The sequence below is a fragment of the Manis javanica genome, chromosome 7 (assembly GCF_040802235.1).
Source record: "Manis javanica isolate MJ-LG chromosome 7, MJ_LKY, whole genome shotgun sequence".
NCBI lineage: Eukaryota > Metazoa > Chordata > Mammalia > Pholidota > Manidae > Manis > Manis javanica.
Window position 1 is genome coordinate 71,405,264 of NC_133162.1, and position 25,508 is coordinate 71,430,771.

The following is a 25,508-nucleotide window of genomic DNA, read 5'->3' on the forward strand; positions in this document are numbered from 1 at the left end:
TAATTTACCACATTAACAGACTAAAGCCACAAATTAACATAATAACCTCAAAGGATACAGAAAAAAATGTATATATTCAAAGGTTATTTATGATAAAAGTCTCAGCGAAGTAGGAATGCAATAAAGAGCATGTTCAAAAACACCTTTATTTCACACCACACTTAATGGTAGAACTCTGAATACTTTCCTACTAAGATCAAGGACAAGGAGAGATTATCAACTTGTACCATGTCTTTTCAACATTGAATTAGCTGTGTAAAAGGAAAAAGTGAAGAAAGAAAGGAAAAGAGGAAGGAGGGAAAGGAGAAAGTGAGGAAAGGGTGAAGGAAGAAGCCGGCTGTCCTTCTGTATTGTGCGTAGAAAATCCAAAGAAATCTAGGAAAAAATTACTGGAACTAATACTTACTTTTTAACAAGTCCACAGGATACAACATCAATATATAAAAATCTAGTGCATTTCTACATGGCAGCAATTGATCAATTTGAAAATGAAATTTAAAAATAACTTTTAAAGTGTACAAAACATAAAATACATAAGGATAAGTTTAATAAAATATCATCAAGACCTGTACAATAAAAACTTCACAATATTTCTAAGAGAGATGAAATTAAACCTAAATTAATGGGAAGATAAGCTATGTTCATGGGTAAAATATGCAATATTGTTAAGATGTCTTATAAATCCCATATTGGTCAAAATATTTAACAATCCTCAGAAATATCCCAGCAGACAGTTTGAGAAATTGACAACCTAATTCTAAAGAAATTACATGACTTTAAAATTAAAAAACCTAAGAAAGACAAGATTATTTTTACCAAGGAGAATACAGGTGGAGAATTTATATTACCTGTTTCAAGATTTACTATAAAGTTACAGTATTAAAGAAAGTGTGGTATTAGCATAAGGATAGATGTATAGAAAAATGAAAAGAACAGAGAGTGCAGAAAAAAGATCCACATATACTCAGTAAATTTTCAACAAAGATCACAAAATAATTTGTTAAGGCAGCTTATTCAGCAATTAGATATCATATGTAAATAAATAATAACCCTGATGCCTACCTGATAACATGTGCAAAATAATGATTTGAAGGGGATCATACACAGAAAAGTAAAACTTAAAACTACAAATCTTCTAGAAGAAAACATGGGACAACTTTGTAGGCAAATACATATATGTATTTATCATATATATATGAAAAAAGGCACTGGCCATTAAAAAATTAATAAATTGGACTCCATAAATGTTAAACATTTATACCCTTTAAAAGACATCAGTAAGGAAATAAAAAGGCAAGTCATGGACTGGGAGAAAATGTTAATAATACACATATCCAACAAATGACCAGTATCCACAATATTAAGGAAATTATACAACTCTATAAAAGAAGACAAGCAACGCAATGTTTTAAATGGACAACAGATTTGAATAGACACTTCAGAAACGAACACATTAGGAACTGCAAATAAGCACATAAAATGGTATTCAAAATCATTAGTGATTATAGAAGAGGAATTTGAAACACAAATTGATACCACTATACTCCCATAAGAACGACAAAAATTCAACAGACATATCAAGTTTTGGCAAGAATGTGGAACAAATAGAACTTTCATACATTGTTACTGGTATTGCAGAAGGGTATAGCTAATTTGGAAAACAGCTGGGCAGTTTCTTATAAAACTAGACATACCCCTAGAAATTTACCCAGGAAAACTGAAAGCACCAGTCCACACAAAGAATTGTATGTGAATGTATCAATGTTCTTGGTATCTATATTCATAATCCAAAATTAGGAATGAACCCAATGTCCATAAAACTGTGCTTATATAATGGAATGTAATTCATTAATAAAAAGGAACAAACTAGTCATATACAAACAATATAGAAACACACAAAACCATTAGGCTAAGAGAGTTGACATAGAAAATGATCACTTACTTATATGTTCCAGAATAGGTAAAACTGATCTATAGTGACAGATAGCAGATTATCATTCACATACAATGGAGGGGGACAATGAATTCAAAGGGCATGAGAGAACTTTTTGGAGTCATGGAAATATTCTTAGAGTGTCATTACCTAGATGAACACATTAATCATTACTCAACCAATTATACAACTAAAATGGATGCACTGTATTATTCATAAGTTATATCTCAGCAAAGTTTTTTTTAAATAGCTTTTATTAGAATATTAGAAAATATCCTTTTACTTTGGATTTAGAACAAAAAGTACTAATTTTCAAAGTAAAGAGAAATAAAACCTTGCTTTATTAAAATTAGGAATTTATTATTTTAAGGACATCTTAAAGAGGTGGAAGAAAAAAACATGATACAAATCAGTTAGATAGATAACTGCATGACTTAAAGCCAAAAAGTTACAAGCTTCAAGAACACCTGAAGAACTCCTAATAATCAATGATAAAGAGAGAAAAATGAGCAAAAGAAGTAAACATTAACAGGAAAAAATATATTAAATTAACATGTGAAGAGATGCTCAATCTTCATGATGGATATGCACACAAAGATCAAAATGTGACATTTTACACTCTCTTGCCAGGCAAAAATAACTCCAAAAAAATAGCAGGGGGTAAAGATGACATGGGATCATTGGGAGATCATATACATTGCCAGAGGTATAAATTAATACAATCACTTTGGACAACAAACTGATATTATAAGTTCATTATTCTCAACCTGGCAATTCCATCTCTGTACATGAGAAACTCTCATACAAGAGCACATGTAAGTCAGATAATATTTATAATAGAAAAACAAACTAGAAATAAATGTGTCCATGTTCTAGGAAATAGTTAAGTAATCCAAAAGAAGGCAAGAAAGGGGGCACAGAGTATCAAGATAAAAAGAAAACAAATAAAACAAAAAATAAAATTGTAGAAATAAATTCTACTCTCTTCAATAATTACTTAAGATGGTAATGGTCTGAATACTTCAATTTAATAGCAGATATTGACAGAGTGAACAAAAAGTGGTACCCTATCATAAGCTGCTTACAGAAGTCCCAGTTTAAACATAAATGCCAGACATGAAAATAAACAGAGAGATAATGGCACAACTTACCAAGTTTTATGGAATGTAGCCAAAGCAGTGTTTATAGGAAAATGTTTAGCATTAAATGCTTATGTTACAGAAAGAGTAAAGATATAAAATAAGTAAAGTAAGTTTCCAACTTAAGTACCCAGAGAAAAAAGAGCAAATTAAACCCAAAACAAGAGAATAAAGAGAAAAAAATCATTGCATTTGGAAACAGAAAACAAGAGAGGAACAATCACTGAATTTGGAAACAGAAAACAATAGACAAAATCAATACAACCAAAAGCTGGCTTTTGAAAAAACCAGTAAGATTGATAAAATTTGAGCCAGATTTACTAAACAATTATGATACATATCACCAGTATCTGGAATGAAAATTGGACACATTGACTTTAAAATAATAAAAATGTATAGTCAATCAATATCAGTTTACTTCACTATTGAATTCTTCCAAACATTTAAGGATGAAGTTACTCCAACTTCACACAAACTCTTCTATATTTAGAAATAAAGGAGACACTTTCTATTTCAAGAGCCAGAGCCCTCAAATATCTTGATACTGAAACCTAACAAGGATATTACCACATAGGAAAATTACAAGTTCTTCATGAACATAAAGAAATTATTGACAAAATATTATCAGATTAAATGTGGTGATATACAAGCAGGTTAAGAAATTGTGACCAAGCAGGGTTTATTTATCAATAAAAAATGGCTTAACTTTCAAAAATCAATGTGAGAGTTTTAGAACAAGATAGTACATACTCATTTATCTCTGCTTCTCCCTGCTAAGTACAAGTATAAACATTGGAAATAACACAAGAGGCAACCAAAGGGTAGTGCTGAGAGATAGGGAAAGGAGGGCAAACTGGTAAGGGAAGCCAGGACTGGAGGAACAATACAGTGACAGTGTTCTATGGGCTCCCACCAACAGAAGAAAGCAACTCAGGCCTGGAATCAGGAACCTCCAATCTAGCAATAGACATGGCCTGGGTAGGCTCATTCTTCCCCAGCTAGCCCAGCCCAGGCATACCAGCAAGGGAAATCCATGAGGAACCCCTCTGGCAGCAAATGGCCCAGCCTATGATATGCTCTCATTCCACACCAGTGTGAATGTCCCCTGACCCACCAAGAGACACTTGAGCAGCTGGGCAGGGCCAACAAGGGAGATACCACCACAAGTGCCCAGTCCATGAAGCTTCTTTGTCTCCATAGGCTGAGAATTACCTCCTCCACTGAGAACTGCCAGGTGATAATGGCCAGGTGGATCCTGCCATAACCAAGACTCAGCCTGGGAAATGGTCTCCATTCCACACAGGCAGGGTGGTCTGGTCACAAGCACCCAGCCTGGGAAGTATTTACTCCTCACCTTCACAGGACAGGATTCTCTTCCTTGAACCAGAGCTACCAAGTAGCCCATCCTGGAGCAACAGGATCCCTACAGCACCAAATAAATTAAGCAGACAAAAATAACACCAGATTCAAAAATTAAATAGTCATTGGAAGCACAACAGACAAAAGTAGGCCAGGCTTGTGTGCTAAAACTAATCAGGGAATCTCCTTGCTAAAAAAAAAGAGTTAAATAGAATACACAGTCTCCTAAAATAGTTACCACAATGTTCAGGATACAATAAAAAATTCCAAGAACCAGGAAAATCAAAAATGGATGAGAAAAAGCAATCAACTGATGTTTAAAACCAAAATGATCAGATGTTTGAATTATCTGATGAGGATTTTAAATGCCCTCATAAAAATGCTTCAATAAGCAATTATAATTTCTCTTGAAACAAATGAAAAAAATGGAAAATCTCAGCAAAGAAGTATAAAATAGAATTAAATGGAAACCAAGGAACTAAAAAAGAATACCATAACAAACATTAAAAACTCACAGGCTGGGATCAATCATAAAGTTTAAATGGGAGAAGATAGAATCAGTAAACTGAAGAACAGAATAATAAAATTTACTCAACATGAGCAGCAGAGATAAAAATAGACTGAAAAAGAGATGAATAAGGCCTCAAGGACTGATGAGACCAAAGATCTAACATTTATTCCGTTGGAATACCAGAAGGAAAAGAGAAAGAGAGTTGGGCTAATAGAGTATTGTTGGTAATTTACTGAATTTAGTGAAAGACATAAACCTATAGATTCAAGACTATAGGAACTCCAAACAGGATAAATTCAAAGAAATCCACACCAGGACCTATATTAAAACTTTTGAAAACTAAAGATTTCAAAAAAAAAATCTTAAAAACATCCAGTAACTATCCAGAAGAAAACCAATTGAAATAATAGATTTCTAATGTGAAAACATGGAGACCAATAGCAAATGCACAACACTTTTCCAGTGCAGAAAGAACAGAACTCTAATTTGGTTTGTAGCTAGCAACCTGCTAAAATAACTGACTGTTTTATTTTTAAGGTTAATACTGCAACAGGCAGTCTTCCTCATGAGTCTTATAAATCATATTTTATTATTGAAACAAATTATAACACTGATACTCAAAACAATAATAATTTAAAGAAGGTAAATGGACCTAAATGGAAGAAAGATTTACACACACACTCAAAGTGGTAAAATGTTGATATTAGTAGATTGTGATATGTATATCATGACACCCAAAAGTAAACACACACACATACACAGAAACTAAGGAAATCTGTAACTGATTCAGATTCATGGGTTGTATCAATGTCAATATCCTGGTTGTGTTATTGTACTATAGTTTTACAAGATGTTGCCACTAGGAGAAAGTTGATAAAGGGTATATTGGATTTCTGAATCTCTCTGTATTATTTACTCCAGCTGAATATGAATCTATATTAACCTCAAAATAGAAATTAAATTAAAAAAATATTCTGAAAAGGAAGAGGAATTAGAAGGTATCAACTCCTCCGAATATTGGAATAATAAAATTTACTCAACATGAGCAGCAGAGATAAAATAATAATAAGCAAAACAGCAAGATTTTGAGGAATAATAAACAACATCAAAAAGGAAAAAAATCAATTTGATTTACCACATAAACAGTAAAAAGTGAAAATATAAATTACATAATTATCGTGATAGATGTAAAAGAGCCTTTGACTAAAAATAATCATTTTTCTTGACAAAACTTAGCAAACTGGGAATTCAAGAGAACTTTCTCTTTGTGAAAAAGGAATAACTATCAAAAATATGTAGTAAAAATAATATAAAATTGTGCATTATAAAATGCTTCCTCTGGGATCAAGAACAAGATAAGAATACCCATTATCAATTTATCTATTCAAATTGAATTAAAGACCCTAGGTTGAACAATAAGAAAAGCAAATGGAATAAAAGACATACAAATTGGAAAGAAAAAATAAAATTCTCATTTTTCAAAGATGATATGATTATGAATACAGAAAATCTTAAGAGTCTACAGGTAAACTAACAGTATAAATCAGTGAGTATGTTAGCTACTCGAAGCACATTTAATAAACAAAAACAATTATATTTCTATATACACACAACAAAAAGAAAAATAAACTTGAATATACATAATATAATCGTAAATGTCAATATCTGGGAAAAAATCAAACAAGTTATTTAAGATATCACAGTGAAAGCTACAAAACTTGTCTAACAGAAATTAAAGAAGACTTAAATAAACTGAGGGGTATATTATGTTAATGAATTGGATAACTTAATATTGGTAAGATGTTAATTCTCCCTAAATTGATTAAGAGTTCATACAATCTCAAAGTCCCAGATTTTTTTTGTGGAAAATGAAAATCTAATTTTAAAATTTGTGAGGAGATGCAAAGAGACAAGAGAAGCCAAGTCCATCTTGCAAAAAAAGGAAAGCGTTTAAGGACTTAGACTACCAATACTCAAGAGTTATATAACACAGGATCATTAAGACAGTGTGATATTGGTATACACAAAGACAAATAGCCAAATGAAGGAAAAGAATGTTCAAAACAGACTCACAATATACAGTCACCTGATTTATGAGATATGTATTGTGGCAAAGCAGTAGGAAAAAGAGTTTATTTTTTTTAATAAATGGTATTTGGTCAATTGGATATCTTTTCCTTTCAATGTACCTTGCCTCTAAACTCATAACATACACAGAGCTCAATTCCAGATGTAATGCAGATACAAATATGAAGTGTAAAACAAGAAAATATTTAGAAGAAGGTATAAGACAAAAACATCATGTTCTTGGATACATAAACATTTTTAAAAAGCACACCAGATAGAGTAAACAAATAGGGAAAAAATGTTAAATTGGATAAACTGAATTACATTAAAATTAAGAATTTCTGTTCATCAAATATCACACTTAAGAGCATTAAAAAGGCAGGCCACAAAGTGGGACAGAACAATTCCAATACATATATTTATATAGAACACCTGTCTAGTTATGCAAAACACTAAGAAAAACACTGAAAGCCCAATAGAAAAATGCATGGAAGACCTGAGCAGGCACCCAAATGACCAATAAACATATGAAGAGGAGCTCAGTATCATGAATTATCAGAGAAAGGAAATAACCACAGTGAGAAACCATTACCCACCCACCAGAATGGCTAACATACAAAAGACTAACAATCCATGTAGTTCACTAAGGGGTAGTGAAGCAGTAGAACTCTTAGGAACTACTGGTAGGAGATAAAACTGATACAAGCACTTTAGAAAAGTGTTTGGCAGCGTCTATTAATTACACAGATATCTTTTGACCTAGTAATCCTACTCTCAGTTATACACCCAGCAGAAAGCTACACATATGTTTCCCAAAAAGGTGTACCCCAGAAATGTTTATAAGCAGTATTATTGATAATCGACCAAATCTGAAAACAACCCAGTGTCCTCAACAATAGAATAAATGAAATGTGAAGTATTCATAAAAGGAATATGATTGGTTAACATGTATTAAAAAATCATATATTTTTATTTTCTGTATTTCTGATGCTTTGCTATCCAGGGCTTGCTAATTTGTGGTGAACCTGCCCTTGCCAGGGCTAGCCAATTTCTAGAGATAGTAAATGACTCCCCTGCATGTGTGCCCTGCATGTATGTGCACCAACCAATTCAGAGCCCACTCCCAACCAACCACCCTTTGATGGAGCTCTTATACTCTGAGCTATAATTCTTCCACCCTAATCATCCCAGGGTGTGATACCAGACAACTAGGGGCAGCCCTTACACTTTGGAGCCTGCTGAAATCATTCAAACCTGCCAATCCTCAGCCTGCTTACCTGCCTCACGCCTTCCTTCCTGCAAAAACTACAATAAGGACTCATGTCCACATTTTCCCCTGTTCCTCTGCCTCCTGACTGACCCTAGTTATTCCCCTTGGGGCCCTGTGTCATGTGGTATGCGCCCTCTTCTTGGAAATTTTAAGTAACAAACAAAATCTTTTCTATGGTAGATATCTCCTGATCTGTTGGCCTCACCATCCCTGAATAATAATAAAACCCACATTTTAAAATACAGTAAGAATAAACTAAAATTATATACAATTATAATAATGAATCTCACAAACATGATGTTGAGAAAAACAATGCAGTTAGTTACAACAGTACAGAGTGTATGCATTAGATGCAGTAATGTTTCCAGTGGTGGGTGTAGTGACCAGAACAGGGCACAGGGGAGACCTCCAAAAGCACTGATGATGTTCTGTTTCTGGACTGCATGTTGACTGCATGAGTATGTTCACTTTTTGACAATTCGCTGTGATTTACACATGATTCAGGCACCTTTATGAATGAGTATTACCTTCACTTTACATTAGAGAAACCAGAAGGACTCAGCTATACTATTTAGAATAAAATAGCATCCCCAAACTGGAAAGAATAATAACTTATTTAACACCTCAGATAATACGTTCAAAAATTGATAATTAAATGAACACAAGGTGGCAGGGAGACAGGAATAAAAACAAATCAATTAGAGTAACATCAAATACAACAAAATTGATTAAACAAATGAGATCTAATTCTTTGAAAAAAAAAAACCCTAAAAAACTGTCAAGTCTAAACAAGGAAAGATGAGAGAACACAGATAGACAAGAGTAGCTAGCAATGAAAGAGATTTTAAGGGACAGATATTTTAAATTATTTGCAAATAGTAAATAGAGCTTTAAGAATGAATTTTAAAATGCCAATGTTATGTAAAATTTTCTGTACAGTAGATTACTAAAAATGATTCAAGGAAACAGAAAAACCAGGAAAGAAAGTTCTCAAAATATCAAAGTAATAGCTCTAAGACCAACAACCAGCCCAGATAACTTTACAGGTTAAATTCTTTCCAATTTTCAAGATCTCTGTCCCTACAAGTACAAAAGAATAAGAGTTGAACACAGGCATCTGAGAGAGATACTATAGGTCAATGTCACATCTGCATCGAGGTAGAAAACCTCAACTGCGTAACAGAAAAGCAAACCGGTCACTACATAAAAACAGGAAGCCAGGGTCAGCTGTTGGGAAAGGTCTCCTCATTTATACAAAGCAGACACACAGAAGGAACGATGCTCTTCTTGCCTCTGTTGCTGTCTTTCTGGGCATAACAGAACTGCATGGCCATCCTGAAACTACGAGGAGCGCTCAGACCACCCATGCGGAAACCCAAGTAGGAAGACAAGAAAGACCTAAGACTTTGTTCTGGGTACTGAATGTCTGAACCGGCCAATACCAGAGCTGGACAAGCACCATCCTAGCTCCGGGTCTCTTTATATGTGAAATAGTTAAGTCTTTGTTATTGTTTAATCCACTCAAGATAAGCACTCCTTACTTGCAAACAAGTACATTCTCTTAATGTACAAAGATTAATTAAATTTCAGCTGAGGGAATAAAGAATAGAAAAGAGTCTAAGAAACCACTTAGGAGATAGGATAAATTTTGTAGACCATGTGAAAAATGTGACATACAAGTTCATGGGAAAAGGAAGGATTCCTGGGTAAGTGGTAGTAGGAAGCATTACTGAAGAACATAAAAGTTACTTAAAATGAAAAAGCTAGGTCATCACAAGGCAATTTATTTATCCCAAGCCAATCCCAAACGGATGGCAGATTTCACTGAAATAATACTAGAAGAAAGTATGGATGAATAGTATTTACTTTGCTAATTAGATAGGACTTTGTAAAAAATACAAATGCATCAATTTTTAAATGTCTCTGTGCAAAAATGTGTTCTTAACACTAAGGCAAACAATTGATGGGAACAAAATATTTGGCATAAACAACTATCAATTCCCCTCTGAAAGGGAGGTTATATGAGTTCACAAGGAAAATGTCATCCCAATACAAAAGAGCAAAGGACCTGGGGTATATATAATATATAAAATGTGAACTACAAGTGACCAGTGATTATATCTTTAAATGTACAATTCCACAAGAAATGAAAATTTAGCATTATTTTTCCATATGCTACCAAATTAGCAAAAATATTTACTACATCACTCAATATTTTGAGCATAGAATATAACAGAGACTTTCATGTACTACTGGTTGGATGTGAAAAGTATTAAATCTTTCCATAATCAACTTAAAAATATGTATCAAAGAACCTAAAAAAATTCTATCCTTGGCTTAGTAATCCCACTTTTTAAAAAACTCAAGAAAATAAAGATAGATGTGATAAGCTCATTACAACACTATCCTATAATAATATTATGAAAATGCCTAAACAGTCAGCATATAGGAAGATAGAATAAATGATGTCTCCCTGTAAGTTGAGTAATGTGTTCCTATTAAAATTACAGTAGCAAAGAAAAGTTAAAGAAAGGATACTCCCAATATAACAGTCAGTGGGAAAGTTAGGATAAAAAATGTATGTACAATAAATAGCAATTTGATAAATATACATATAACCATCTCTATCTCTATGTATAGTGAGGAAAAAAAGAGAAGAAAGAAAATGCACCAAAATGCTAACAGTATTTACTCCTCACTTCTGAGATTATAGGCTTTTATATTCTTCTTTTCATTTATCTGTATTTTCTAAACATTCTACACTAAATGAACATGTATTGTATAAACGAGATGCTATCTTCAAAGTGAAGCGATAAATGTTACTTAAAATGAAATACTTAATTGTATCTTCTCCTTCTCCCTTTCCTCCACTGAAGCAGCAGTGTTTGGGTTCTCAGCTCTGCCAAAAGCAGTTCTGCACAAAGGTTGGGAACGGTTGACATTTTACTTGGGGAATATGCTGCAAGAATGCTAATCCATGAAGCAACTGAAGTTTATTTCTCTTCTGTGACTCACTGTGCACAGCTGGGAGTCTCCATCAGGGCAGCTTAATAGAGACACTGCACAATTTCTCAGGCTGGATCCTCCTCATCCCACCACCACCCGCCTCCCGCTCCCCACTGCTAACCCCACTGCGTGGCCCCCAGCACTGGCTGCAGGAGTCACCGGATAAAGGGGGCCCCTGTGCTCTGAGAGATGGCTCCTGCTTCATTACCAGGGCTATCCTGTCTACTGGCTGGGCCTTGTCCACCCAGCCTCACTGCTTAGAACTTCTGGGCCCCGAGAGTGTAGGACAATTTGTAACAGTGTGGCAGACATGGGCAAGAATGCTAATGATGATACCAACCAAGCCTGGGGAGGGCTGAGGTTGTATTACAGGGCAATCACTGCGTGCTGAATGATTATCACTCTGAATTATCAGCAGTCTCAAGGCCCTTCCAGGACATGACATCAAAGAGGGCATTTGATTCCTTTTCAAAGCTGACTCTTATGAAGAATCAAAATTGACAGGGAAGACAGAGGAAGCACCTGAAGCTAGTAAAGGGGAATGAAGCCCTCCCATTTCCCTTGGTAACTGCTGAAACGGGGAGGATGAGCCAAGGTCTTTGGTGAAAGTTCAAGTCAGCAGACTCCAGACCAACGGGAAGGGACTGTGAGGCTCTGATGCTGGCCTGGGGGTTGGGGAACAGGAGGATGGAATGGAAAGTGGGCCTGAGGGGAGGAAGGGAGTCACAGAACTGCATCATAGTCCCGAGTTCAGAAAGGATGTTCTGGGTCTGTCCCACACATTACCCCCCAGAAATCTGCCTTCCACCCCAGCACAGCCACATGCTCATTGGTGCTGAGTAATCAAGCCTGTCCCCTCTGAGCCTCGGTTTCCCAAGTGGAGCTTCTCAAGAAATTACAGAGATGCTGGAGACGGGAGCGACTATGCAGGGGAGCCTCAGGACCCCCACTCCAACTCCCCACCTATTACACAACCAACACGTCTGCTTCTACAACTGTTTAATATGTTTGAGTTCCAATAAGATTCTGCTGAAACACATCTTTTAGAGAAAAGCTTGAAAATCACTGGTCTAAATTCTCTCTCATTCTCTTGGTCCCAATTTTTATTCTACTCTCTCGAAAGGAACATAAAACAGCCCTATTCTGTCTCATCACACCAAGGTGTCCTTTGTCCCGGACTGCCAACTCATAGAGCAAACCAACAGCCTTTCCCTATGCTTCCCACCCATTTCCCCACCCTCCTGCCCAAGAAGACAGGCCCACCTCCTCCAAGCCAGTGAATCAGGTCAATGTGCCCATGGGAAATGAGGTTCCAAGCGTCCCTGGACAGTTGGCAATTTCCCCAGGGTGGCACTGCCCAAGGGCCCTGTGTTAGTGGAAGGGAACGAGTCTCCACTGTCATTAGGATGGATAAGGGAAAGGGTGGACATGCTCAGCAATCATGTCATGGAAAAATGTTTCTGCGGGCCTGTAGCTGGTGTTACATTCTGGGCAAGTCATGTGTGTGAGAATAAAGACAACCATGTTGTCCTTCCTTTAATCACACTAAAACAGTCCTAAAAATAAAATGTCATCATAGGCGATGGATGCTCCCAGTCCCCTCTCAGCCCTCAGTCCTGCTTCAGGAATGGATAGCTGCTCCCAGGCATGGAAGGGAGGCTGGGCACTCCTGTCTCTGGCCTAAGGGCTTTGGTACATGGTGTGGTGAGGAGCTGCAGTCCAGGGCACTAGGGAGCAGAAGCCATATTCTAAGCCAGCCTGCAACTCTCTCTTCTTGGGAGGCCTGTAGAATGCTCAGAGAAGGGGTACAGCCCCATCTGCCAGAAGCTGATGGCCCACATCACACAGGAGAGTTGTCACCACCAAGCGCTGCAGCAAGGTCATTACATGGACTGACTGCTCAGTTCAACTAGGAAGCTCCTATTATTCAATCTCCCAGCTGAGAAAATGAAGGCTCAGAGAAGGGAAGTGGCCGCATAAGCTCAGGAGAGGCAGAGCCAGGACTGATGCAAAGACCCCCCAGTCAGTGAGACAACACATGTATAATGCACCTTTGTCCACAGTGGGTGCTCAGTTGTCCCTGCTCTGCTCCCTCTTTTCCTGTGCTAAACAGCTTTCCATACCCCTACCTTTGGCAACTTTCCTACAAGTGGCTTCCAACAATCTCATCCCAGCTCAGGTCATGAGTTAAGGACATTTGCATGCACAAGTCCTGAGGACCCTCCTTTGGAGACTTCTAACTGAGCCAAGAGAAAGCCAAGCAGAAATTTGTGGAGTTCTAACAGGAACTGGCATGTACGCCCCTGGGACAAATGTGAGGCCAAGTCCTGTGGGAGCTGGATGTGACTTTCCAGCAGAGTCTGCCCCTGGAGGGGGTACTTGGTGATCACCCATGCCAGACAGTACCAAGTAGAACACAGAGATGATTAATATTTTGCTTGGAGTTACACAGCAAGCTAGTGGCAGACCTTTGATTTTGCCGTCCGGCACTCCCTCAACGAGAACGCACTTCCTGGATGAGATAATTTAATTAGTATTTGTCCAGCGCCCTGCAGTGAAAGGCAATCACCGCTTCTTCTATCCTCTGGAGGGGCTGAGTAATCCAGTCTCTTGATGCCACTTAATCTAAAATGTCTAGGTGACTCACCCACCCCAAGACTTTCCTCCAGAGTATTTACTTTAAGAGAACATCCATTTGCTCCATAATTCAAACAACTCCTCTTGGTTTAAATCCTAAAGAAACTACTTGGTATTGTCTTGTGTTTGTGTTTGCTATAGTTGTTGTTTTAAATATATGTGTCTGTGTGTGTATACACATATGTATATATGGATATGCATATACATTATAAATAACTATATATATTACATATATTTATACATATAATTCTATGTATATATGTACATGTACATATAATTCTATATATGTACATGTATACATATTATACATAGCCATGTATTTATATATGGATATGCATATTTTAAAATATATATCACCATTGCAGGGAACCACTGACCCTGCTCCAACATGACAACATCTAGCAACAGCCCAGTCAGCTCCTGTAACTACTCCAAATGGAGCATGACCACAGAGAAATGTGGTTGAGGGGGGCCCCTCAGAGGAGCCCCTGCCTCCTTGGGATGACTGATCTGTGCACGCCTTTGTATGCCTCAGGACCCTAAGCCTACCCTCAAATCTGCTGCCCATTCCCAAGTTTATTTTTAGGTCACCCCAACTTCCCAGCCCCGCCTCTCCAGCCCCATCTTCCACCTGGAACCACAGCTCAGAACCAGCTTTCAAATGCTGCTCTAGACCCAAGACACTGTCTCATCCCCTCGCCCTGCTTCATCCTAAAACCTCCCACCCTTGCTTTAAGGCACCTGGGCCTGAAGAACAAACATTTGCTATGATAAATCCCATTCCCTGCTTTCCAGATAACTTCTCCTTAACAGAGATAAGCTGCCAGGAAGACAGATAACAACTGGGATATGCAGTTATTAAGGGCAGATTTTAAAATGACAAAAGGATACATTTTAAAATAAAACCCACTTGAAAATCGGTTTCCCTTCCAACTCAATTACATTCAGGCCTCCTGCTTGGAAGCTCCTTACACTAAGAGATCCCAGCTCCCACTGGCTTCCGGGAAATGGAGGAGTGTTGCTGTGGTGACATGGAAGGCCCAACACCGGAGGCAGGAAGTGAAAGACAAAGGGTCTCCGCTCTGTCAGGCACCTGGAGTGGCCAGCATGGCCCCAGACAGCTGCCTAAGAGGAGGCAGAGACCCCCTGCCACCAAAATTCCCACCCACCACAGGGAGCATGGTGGCAGAGGTGAGCTGAAGGAAGAGGGTGGTGGCAGCTTGCAGGCAGGGCCTGATTGCCTGACCTCAGAGGAACACCGGGGGATGAAGCAAGTGCCAGCAGACATGAGCAGCCTTTCTGACAGGCAGCTGCTCTCTGCAAGGTCCTTTCAACATCAGAGTGACTGAAGGGGCTCCCTGACCCTGGTTTCCCCTTACCAGGTGGGACCAATAACTGATTCTACTGTGGTCACAGATGACCCAGACCAATGCTGACCACCCATCCCTGTTCCCCAACAACCTCCCAGCTTGGACATCCCAAACAGACTTCACAGGTCATATCTGATACCCTTAACATTGCAGATTGTATCCAACCCCCTTCACATTATCACAGCATAGTGGTCAAGCCCCTTTATGATGCTGTAGACAAACCCCTGAACTCCAAAATGTCCTCATACTATGTGTGTCACCATCATATCATGAACATTTATTGAACTTCCTATTATTTCTATGACCATCTCATGGCTCTACCTTTTGACATAGGATGGGCTGAAAGTCCCCACTCCCACATCACACATGAACCCCCATCCTAGCCTCTTCCTAGGGAGCCAGTCATCCTCCTATTTGCAACCAGCTGTCACACCCTCCACATCTCCACCCAGCATCCTTCCACCTGATCCTCAAGAAGCACAGCCAGAATTTCTTCACCCAGATTCTCAATACACAACACATAAGTAACCCTTTCCTGGCACCACTGCCCCCAGCCAGTGCTGGAGGTCAGACTAGAGGGTCCTTGCCAAGAGTTTATCCTGCCTGAGATGTCATTATGCCCTTCATCTCCTGGGTACTGTCATTAGTAGAGATGCCTTCCTCAAAAGTATATTGAAATGTGTGTGTATGAGTGTTTGTGTGTGTGTGTGTGTGTATGTGTAATTACATGAGTCTGTGCCTGGGTATATGACAACCAGTTAACACTTTAATGTTTTCCTGATTAGACTGAGCTCTCTGCCCCCTTCACCCTATGAACGCTCCCATCCCTGACCCCGACAAGCACATGGGCCTCCTGTATGGGCCATTTCTGGAAATATATCCAAGCCAGTTAGGCTGGCCTGGCCCTGGGGAAGCCAGCCCCTGCCCTTACCCACACCCCACCACTGGCTCCACACTGGCTCATCATGACCATATCTCAGGTCCCTTGTTGGATAATTGTTCCAGTACCTTGCTTGCCACACTGACCTCTTGTTCCTAAAACCTATTAGACTCTTGACTTCATAGGACCCTCTTAACTTTGAGGGTTAAAACTGTGGATAAAAGCTGCCTCCCCATAATCACCCAGTCTTTAATTCTGAAAACTCCCCCATAGAGGAGAGAGAGGAGGCAAGTTCACCAGAAAGAGCCCCAGGCCTGCCACTTGCATTAGCACCAGATAAAGCAGTCCCATCCTGCATTTTGCAGTTCCTCTGCCTGTCGCTTCTCTCTCCAGTGGGTTCCAGCATGTCCCACTCCTCACTCTGTGGCTCATTTTTCTGTCCATGGCCTTGTCTCACTATTGCATCTGGCAGACACTCAATGGCTGTAACCTCTGACTCCTGCTTCAGCCACAGTCACACCTGTGCCTAGGACTGGACTGATTTTGGCCACTCTGGGAAAATACACTGCCCTTCAGGGCACACCCCAGGACCACACGGTCGGCCTTCTAGGCCCAAGTAGCAAAACCAGTTGGTGCCAGGGGCCCTGCTGCACTCAGAGACCGGATTAGCTGCACTTCTTGACTGGAAACCTCTCTGGGCGTCCTGCCCACCATGACCCCATCAATGGCAGCATCAGCAGGGAGAGGCTGGGAGGAGGGCCTCTGTGCCATGTTAACATGCCTGCTCAGAACACAGGCTCGCAGCATCACAGCAGGAAGAGAGGGAGCTGGGGGCCATGAGGTTTACCTTGCGCATGTCTTTGCCAAAGGTCTCGCTGTAGGTCGTGCCAAGGATCTCAAACTGCACGTAGGGATTTGAGCTGTCCACCCGAAACTCCATCACCCCTGTGAGGCCAGTGATATGACCCTGTAGGAAAGAAGGAAAAACCACTAGAGGGAAGGGAAAAGATGGATGGAGTAGGGGACAGAATCTCCAAGGAATAAAAGGGGGACCAAGAAAGAAACAATCAAGGTCTGGAGAAGGAATGGACAGACTTGTAATGAGGAAGAGCCGCTGGCAATCCTAGGACCTCAGAGCAGGATCGCCACTTCCCAGGCCTTGCCCACTGGGGAAATTCCTAAGGCTTGCACCTGTCATCCAGGCAGGCAGTATGCTCAGGGCACCTGCTCTGTGCCACGTACAGCACTTGCCATGAAGTTAAAGAGTGACAGCTTTTGTCCCCACACTCCAGGAAGTTATAGTCTTCCCTTGCAACCTGCTCCAGGCACTCTTCTTAGCTTGAGCCAAGAGCAGAGTCGAAGGTTAACACAGCCATATCAGGCACATGGCAGTAAGTTACAGGGCATCGAGCATGAGCACTGGAGGCCAACACTAGCATAAGTCCTGGCTTTGCCACCTATACCACCTTGCAAAAACCATCTGCCATCTCCTGGCTTCAGCCTGGAGTTAATCAGATCCATATCACAGAGCCTGCAAGGACTGAATGATAAAATGTATACACAGCACGGACTGGACCTGGTGGGTGTGCAAGCTCTGCACATCTCTCTGCCACTCAGTGGGCTCTGTAGAGCAGGTGGCAAGAGGCTGGGTGAGCCTGTGGTAAGTCCCCGGCTTTCTTCAAGCCTGGGGTGGGGTCTTATCCAGCTTTGACCTCCCACACTTTGTTAGCTGGGAGCATTCCAGGGACTGAGTTGGCCCAAAGGGGCCCTCAGCTCTGGCTTGGGCTGCATTAAATTCAATCTGAAACCAGAATATGTGCACTGCTATTGAAACCATGCACAATTTATTGTGACTAAAATTCCCACCACTATAGATCTCCCTAAATGCTCTTTGGAAGCCTCTAAGCACCAATTCACTCTACCAAGTCTTCTGTGGATTACCCAATTCACTTCCAGTCCAGCCAAAACATGGTGTCATGTCTCAGCATGTGGAACATGTCACAAGAGCAGAGTGCATGTGCACACACACATCAATGCACACCTACACATCCATACATGAACACACAGAGACACACACACACAAGTGAGGTCTTGATTGGGCACCACGTGCATTGCCAAGTGAAACAACATCCCTTCTGCACAGTGGCAACCTACGTGGTGGGGCATCTGGCAGACATGAGCTAGGCAGTGGCCTCCACATTTTACTTACTTGTGACCTTGGGCAAGTTACCTAACCTCTCTGAAGTCCATTCTCCTTATATAAAAACGATGACAATAATAACAATAATAATAATAATGCATATCCATGAACCCCAGCTCACCCAACCCTCAAATGCTGAGACAGGAAGTGTGGCAAGGGCAAAGACCTGGGAGGGGCCTGCCAGAACAAGCACACAAAGAGCGCGGCTTCAGGCCACCTGCTGGAGGGGGCAGCATGAGGCAGAAGGTGCAAGGCTGGGCTTCAGCCTTTGCCTGGAAGGGTTACTCCCTCCACACACCTTTTTTATTGTGTCCAGCATGGACCTCCCTCCATTCCATGGCTTGGTGGACTTGCGTATACAGTTGAGGCTTGCCATGCTGTGCCACTTCCGGTCCTCCAGCTTCCTGTGGAAGGCATTGGCCAGCATCAGAACACTGTCGTACAAGTAGAGGTTGGAGATCTGCAAAGACAAAGGTGGTGAAACCCTTTCCACTGGTGCACTTCCAGAGAAGAAGAGAAATTGGTATAGGGCTGGCATGATCCAATAGACCAACACCAAAAAGCAGCATCCAGTTTCTATGCCACCATTCTCTGGCTTTCAGCAGTTCAATCAAAAAACCCAGCCAGGTCCTGGAGTCCTGGGTAGAATAAGATCCAGCCCTGCTCCAGGAACTAGAGTTGGAGGCTATCCATATATCAACAGGAGAACCAGCTTGATCAGTGCTGTGATGGAGACTTGTGCACAGTCTCTGTGCAATACTGGAGTGAGGCACCCTGTTCAGGTAACAAAGGATGGAGGGAAGGATGGGCAGATGGCTTGTATAGAAGGATTAGTATAAGATAAAGGGGGGGCAGCATCACAGAGAGAGCACAGCATTATGCAAAGGCATGAAGGTGCAATGGAGCAGTGTCAGGGAGGGCAGGGCCCACCAGCATTTCCTATAAAGGATCTGAGAGTAAAAGTTTAGACTCTGTGGGTCTTACTGCCTCTTTTGCAACTGCTCAGCCCTGCTGTTAGAGCAAGAAAGCAGCCACAGACAATATGTAAACAGAGGACGTGCCAATAAAACTGTTCAAAAAGCAGGCAGCAGGCTGGATTCAGCCTGTGGGCCACAGTTGGTTGGCTCACCCCTGGATGAGAGGGACTTAAAACAGTTCAAGGTGTCTGCCTCAGTGGGCAAGTAGGGAGGAAACAGGATCAAGAAGGAAGCAAGAACCAGGGGTCGAGCCATGCTGAGCTTCATAGGCTGAGCTAAAGAGTAAGTATAGAGGTGACTTTAGTGGGGAGAATGTCACTGGAGGAGCTGTGCCCTGGACTGCTCTGGTCCCTGGACAGGCCTAGGGTGGACGGTGGCCTGAGTGGCACTGTGGCAGCTTGTGGTGATAGAGATTCCAAAGGCCACAGACCTGCCCTACAGTCCCTGCCAGCCTGGGATTTGCAACTGTGCACATCTGAGAACCACCCCTCTGTTTAGCCATCCACAGTAGAGCCGGATCAGAGAGACACAGCCATCTCAGAGCTCTCAGGAGCATGGCTATAAGGCAGAAGTTGGAATAACAGTGCCTGCCTCAGCCTCCTGACTGTGACTGAGGACCTGATCGGGATGAGCAGCAGCCCCCGCCCTCAGGAGCCCGTCAGGAGCCCTCTACAGGGAGGAAGGCAGCTCCATTCTCAGATGCTACCTCCACCCCAGCCCAGTGCTCCACAGGGGTGGCAGGGAGTACAAAGGGAGGTGAGGAAGGGGAGGGAGTGGGGAGGAGGTGATGCCCACCTTCATTCAGCTGTGTGGCTCTTCCAGCTAACTGTTGCACAACCAACCACCAGCCAAAGTGGGTCAAGGGGACAATCCTATCTCTCGCACCTAAGCAGCAAGGTGTCTGCTAAAAATATTTCAGAAAAACAAAATCACTGGGTATAAATAGAATATGTCAGCCTCAAAGAATGCCTGAAAAGATCAAGTAAGGTCCTTGGGCTACAGGAAGACCCCTGCTGCCTCCCGGCCTTACCTCCCACCATTCCCCAGTATGGACCTTATACCCCAACACCTTGTTCTCAGCTTGCAGCTTCTTTCCCCTCATGTCTTAGATGCGGTACCCCAAAAGCAGAGCCTCAGACTTGGGTAATGGGAACTCTCCTCTACAATAAAAATCAGAAGTGGACCACGGGAACTGGTGTGGGATATCAGAACCCCTGCTACATCATGCCTATCCACTTAACCCTCAAGGACCAGTTCAGACAGAGCTGACTGCTCCTTCTGTGGCTGTCCCTGTGCCCTACCCACTCTTACAGAGCCTAGTCCTATCCAACATCAACCTGTGTCCTTGCGGTGGGCACAGGGACATATGCCCCAAAGGCCTGTGTGCCTGGCTCCTCTCCATGGTATAGGTGTAAGAAGTGGGTGGAGGATGGATGGAAGATGTCTCAGAGGTGGCAGAAGTGTCCCTGGGATCACTGAACACCACTGACTGAAGCTAAAGCCTCAGGTAAAGGGGACCTTTCTCAGGGCCTGGCAGTACACAGGTGCTAAGCTGACAAGAAAGAGAACTTTTTCCCCCACCAGGAATATTCCTCACCCCTGTCCTCCAGGGAACACCACGACAGAACTGGGTCTCCCACCCTCAAGCCCTAGGGAAGTACTTCCTCAGTGGGAAACACCAATTCCCTCCCCGCTCATGTCAGTCCCCCAGCTCTCAGGAACTCCTACCACTGAAAAATAATTTTTGACATGTCTACCTCCCCTCTGGAATACAAATCCATAATGGAGATGTTGTCCTAAGAGAATGTAAGCCACTTAGAGTTGGCTTGGTTTTCTTTCTTATTTTGTTTTTCCAAAAGAACGGCTCAAAGTCAAGAGTCCTTGATGATGTGAAGATTTCTCTTCTCAAGACATTCATGCATCTCTCAGCCACCCACTCAGAGCTGATGCTATTAGCCAGCCAGGACCCTTTGACCTCCATCGCTACCCCTACACATGCCCCCACATCGCTCAGTACACCCAGCTGTGGCCCAGACCAACACCTAGTGGAATTACCCTTTTTTGCTTCCAACACTTGTATTCACAATGAATTAAGGTACTTAACAACTGTATGAATGCAGAGAGCCTTGTGATGAAGAAGAAAAATGAGGATGTGACTCAGAAAGGTCAAAGGAAGCCCTCAGCCCTCCCATAAGTATGTCTGCTCGGCAACATGAACACATTTCAATTCAGATGAACAGACTTTCAGCTCAAAAGCTCTAGCAATGCTCTTTTCCCTGTACATATATATATAGATGGACTTTTTTTCCCACTATCTCTAGAACCCAAAACTCGGTGCTGACCAAAGCCCATGGTTCATACTTAATGTATGTTTGATGGATGGATTCATGGTAGATGGATGGGAGGATGGATGGATGGATGAGTGGATGGAAGGAAGGAAGGAAGGAAGGAAGGAAGGAAGGAAGGAAGGAAGGATCCCCTGCTAAGAAGGCACACACTGATCTTGGTTCACAAAAAGGGAAAATGAAGAAAACAGCAGGAAAGAGATGTGCTGCCTCCAACTTTGACTTGGGAGGAAACCTCCCTTGTTCAAACAATGATTTGTTCCTCATTTATAGCCTACTCAAAAGGTCTTCTTTATCCTCCCTTGGAACTGCTTCCAACTTTTACACTCATCCAGCCCCTTCTCCTGGAAAGATGTTATCTCAGCCTTCTTCCTGACTCAGGCAGAAGCTCAGACTCGCCACGCACTCCTGCTCTCCAACCGCAGCATCCTCCCTTAGGTGACCTGCCAGGGTCACTGGTGGGGATGCAAAGGGAGGCATGCTATCCTCAGTCTGGCAGTGCAGAGAGGAGACCTTCGGGGAAAAAGATCAAGAGCAGGTAGTGGAGAGGCAGCCTGTGCTTGGGGCTCCCTCTAGGTCCTGGGAAACAGCAGAAGAGGCCTTTCCTCAGGGTAAGGGGGTGGAGACCAGCATCCTGCCCAGAGGCGAGAGGAGCAGTCCAGAAGGAGGGAAGCTCCCAGCCACACATGTGCTCACCTGCAGTCGGGCTCCAGAAACTAGCAGCCCAAGCTGGGGGTAAAGGCCACAGGGTCAGAGGAGGAGCCTGGCCTGAAGGAGGCCATGCCTCTTTCCCTCCCTTCTCAGGGGACGCAGAACCCAGAGGTCATTCTCAAAGGAGAGCCAAACAGAGCAAACTCTGTCACTATTTAAGCCTTTGTATTCTCTGCCTGGCCTAGGAAGACTGCAGCACAAAAGTGACAAGGAACCAATAAAAGTATTTCAGGTGAGGGTGGACGTGAGAAGTGACAGCAGGCCAAGGGCATGGCAGAGGAAAGACCCAGATGCAAAGCTAAAGACTTGGAAACAGGTGAGAGATGCCAGAGAAAGTCAGAGGCAGACAAGAGGTAGAGCCAGGCAAGGGACCTGAGGCTTTCCTGGGAGGCTGTGGCCTCTATTCTAGGTGAGGACAGAACTGGAGGGGGCCCACTGGTTCAGTCAGTACCTAGAGAGTTAAGCTGAGGTCCTCTTTCACTGCCATACGGTAAGATTCTTCCACCGCGTGTGCACCTTGGCCAGGTGGCCTAGAAGGATGAGCCAGAGCTTTAGAGCCATCACAATCCAAGCCAGCTTTGCTCTGCTGTTCCCCAGTGTCCCCAGCAGTGACACATATGGCAGGCATTCAGTAAATGCTTATCCAGTGGGCGAACTGAATCTCCATTTGCACACTTGCGGAGTGATGTTGAACAAGTTATTTAATGCTCTAGAATTATCTTGATGATAAAAAAAATACAATGTGATGACCTGGAGAGGTATGGTGGGGTGGCCCTGATCTACACCCGAGGAATGGAGATGGTAACACCCGTGTGCCAAGCACTGTCCTAAGCTCTTTAGGCACCATTTTACTTTTGGAGGGCAAAGAGACAGGAAGAAATGGAAGGGGAAATAAAGGACCAAGAGGCTCCTGACTTCAATATAGGTGATCTGAGAGCACCTCCAGGTGTCCCCAGGTGCTCGGGTCCAGCAGAGTCTGGGGGACAGAAGCATGGGGGATAGCAGGAAAATGAACTTGTATCTCCCACGCCACCTGCCCTCTCTCCCAATGCCCCTTGTTCTGAAAGTGTGGGGGCCCAGCCTACGGCCGAGGCTGAGCCCCACTCTAGCTGACAACGCCCTAAAGATGGCGCCTGCTTCCTGCTCACCACCCTTTCCCCTCTTCCCTGTTGGGGATTGGCCCAGCAGACTTCCGTACCCATGCACAGCTCGTGCTGCCCGCTTAGAGTGGCGTGTGACACCTATCCGCTTAAAGGTCACACATGATACTGTCCTGGATTGGTTGGGTGACTGAATATAAGGGAGCCGCAGGGAGGGAGAGGAGCACCCCGACAACTGCTGTAACCACCACGAGAGATTAGACAATAAAGCCTAGAGAAGAATCAAGACCTTGGGCGTGTTGCTTCCGTCCCTGAAGGGTCGTGACAAGTGGTGCCGAACCCCGGGAATCGTTAAACCTCGTCGCGACCTGATCCACTGACCCTGGTGCCTGCCGATGAACGTCGCTGGACGCCGTTCGGTCGGTTGGCCAGACCAGGAGAGGGAACCGAGGAGGGTGAGTGGATCAGCGAGCAAACTGAAAGTATACATGGCAGGGCAGACAGCAGGCAGTTGCGGTGGGTGTTTATGTGTAGTGTGTGTGTCCTGTTAGTGTTTGTGACATTGTTTATTATAATATATGGAGTGAGGAGGCGCCAGTGAAGGTTCGCAGAGCAGCGATGAAATCAAAAGGTTCGCAGAGTGGCAACGAAATCAAAAGGTTCACAGAGTGGCGACGAAATCAAAAGGTTCGCAGAGTGGCGACGAAATCAAAAGGTTCGCGGAAATAGCGACGTAGTCCATTTAAATTATAACTAGGATACTTGCCCCTTTAGAGAGAGGATGGGGACGGAGGCCTCTAGGGTTAGGGCCGAGGAACCTCTGAAAGCGCTCCTTAGAGCTAATGGAACCCCTTTGAAAACGAAGACTGCCAGGGCATTCCTGAACACTATAGAGAATCATGCCCCATGGTTAAAAATCTCCAGCCCTCTACCTCGCTATGGAACGCACCTATTTTTGTAATTAGGAAAAAGTCTGGCAAGTGGAGATTATCAAAGACTGTTTCTTCTCCATCCCACTTCACCCCAGAGACTGTCAAAGGTTTATTGCCACAGGACATGGCTAATAGCCCCACCATGTGTATGTAAAGAAGGCCTTACAAACTGTCAGGAAACAGTTTCCCCTGATAATCATCTATCATTATATGGATGACATCCTTTTGTGTCATGAAAGCAGCAGGGAGCTAGAGACAACCCTCAGGGTCAGGGTATGGTGGAACGCACCCACCTCACCCTCAAGAATGCCTTATATAAACAAAAAGGGGGAATAGGAGAAGATTTTAGAACATTGGACAAAAATGGCCGCAGTGCAGCAGAGTGGCACGGCCAACAATCCAATCCAAAACACATGCCTAAAGTTTTGTGGAAGGATGTGTTGGAAGGAACATGGAAAGGCCCGGACCCAGTGATAATCTGGACCCGAGGCTCGGTTTGTGTTTTTCCACAGGACCAGCAGAACCCCGTTTGGGTGCCTGAACGTCTGAGATGCAGAGTGGAAAACCCCGGAGTTGAGGCACAAGATGATCGCACTGCTTCTGCTCCTGCTCCTGCCGTGGATCCTACAGCAGGCGACGGCGGAGTTGAGCTGCAGCTGCAGCCACTGCCGCGCTGACTATCACCATTCCTACGGCAGAGACGCTGAATGGTCTGTCCCAGGCCACTGCCTCGGCAATGACAACACAGAACGTCATCAACGGCCATTTTAAGAATGGGATGGCTTTGGTCAACCAACGCATGAACCTTCTTCAAGAACAATTGGACCTCTTGGGGGAGGTTTTGTCTGTGGGCTGCGTATATGAGGGTGTATTACTGGTATTCTTTTTCATAATTATTCTAAAGCTGCCAACGTGTCCAGACAGGCAAGATGTTAAACGCCACCAAAGCCTGGTCAGGTGTAGGTGTCATAGGAATATTGCTAATTGTGGGCCTCTCCTGCCTGGGAGGAAAGTCTGTTAAAAAAAAAGCAACGGGGAGAACGGAAGGTCCTGTTGCAGGCCATGGCAGTG

At 42.8% G+C, this 25,508-nt stretch overlaps 1 protein-coding gene across 6 annotated transcripts in view; it reads right to left on the reverse strand.

The window, feature by feature from the left end:
- GRID1 (glutamate ionotropic receptor delta type subunit 1) overlaps positions 1–25,508 on the reverse strand; it is a 699,381-nt gene that overhangs the window by 184,404 nt on the left and 489,469 nt on the right. For all 6 annotated transcript variants that reach the window (XM_073241118.1, XM_037003097.2, XM_037003096.2 and 3 more), the window contains 2 exons: positions 18,671–18,832; positions 17,020–17,139 (listed from right to left, as the gene is read on the reverse strand). In XM_073241118.1, the coding sequence (XP_073097219.1) occupies positions 17,020–17,139; positions 18,671–18,832 (282 nt within the window). The remainder of the gene's footprint in view (positions 1–17,019; positions 17,140–18,670; positions 18,833–25,508) is intronic.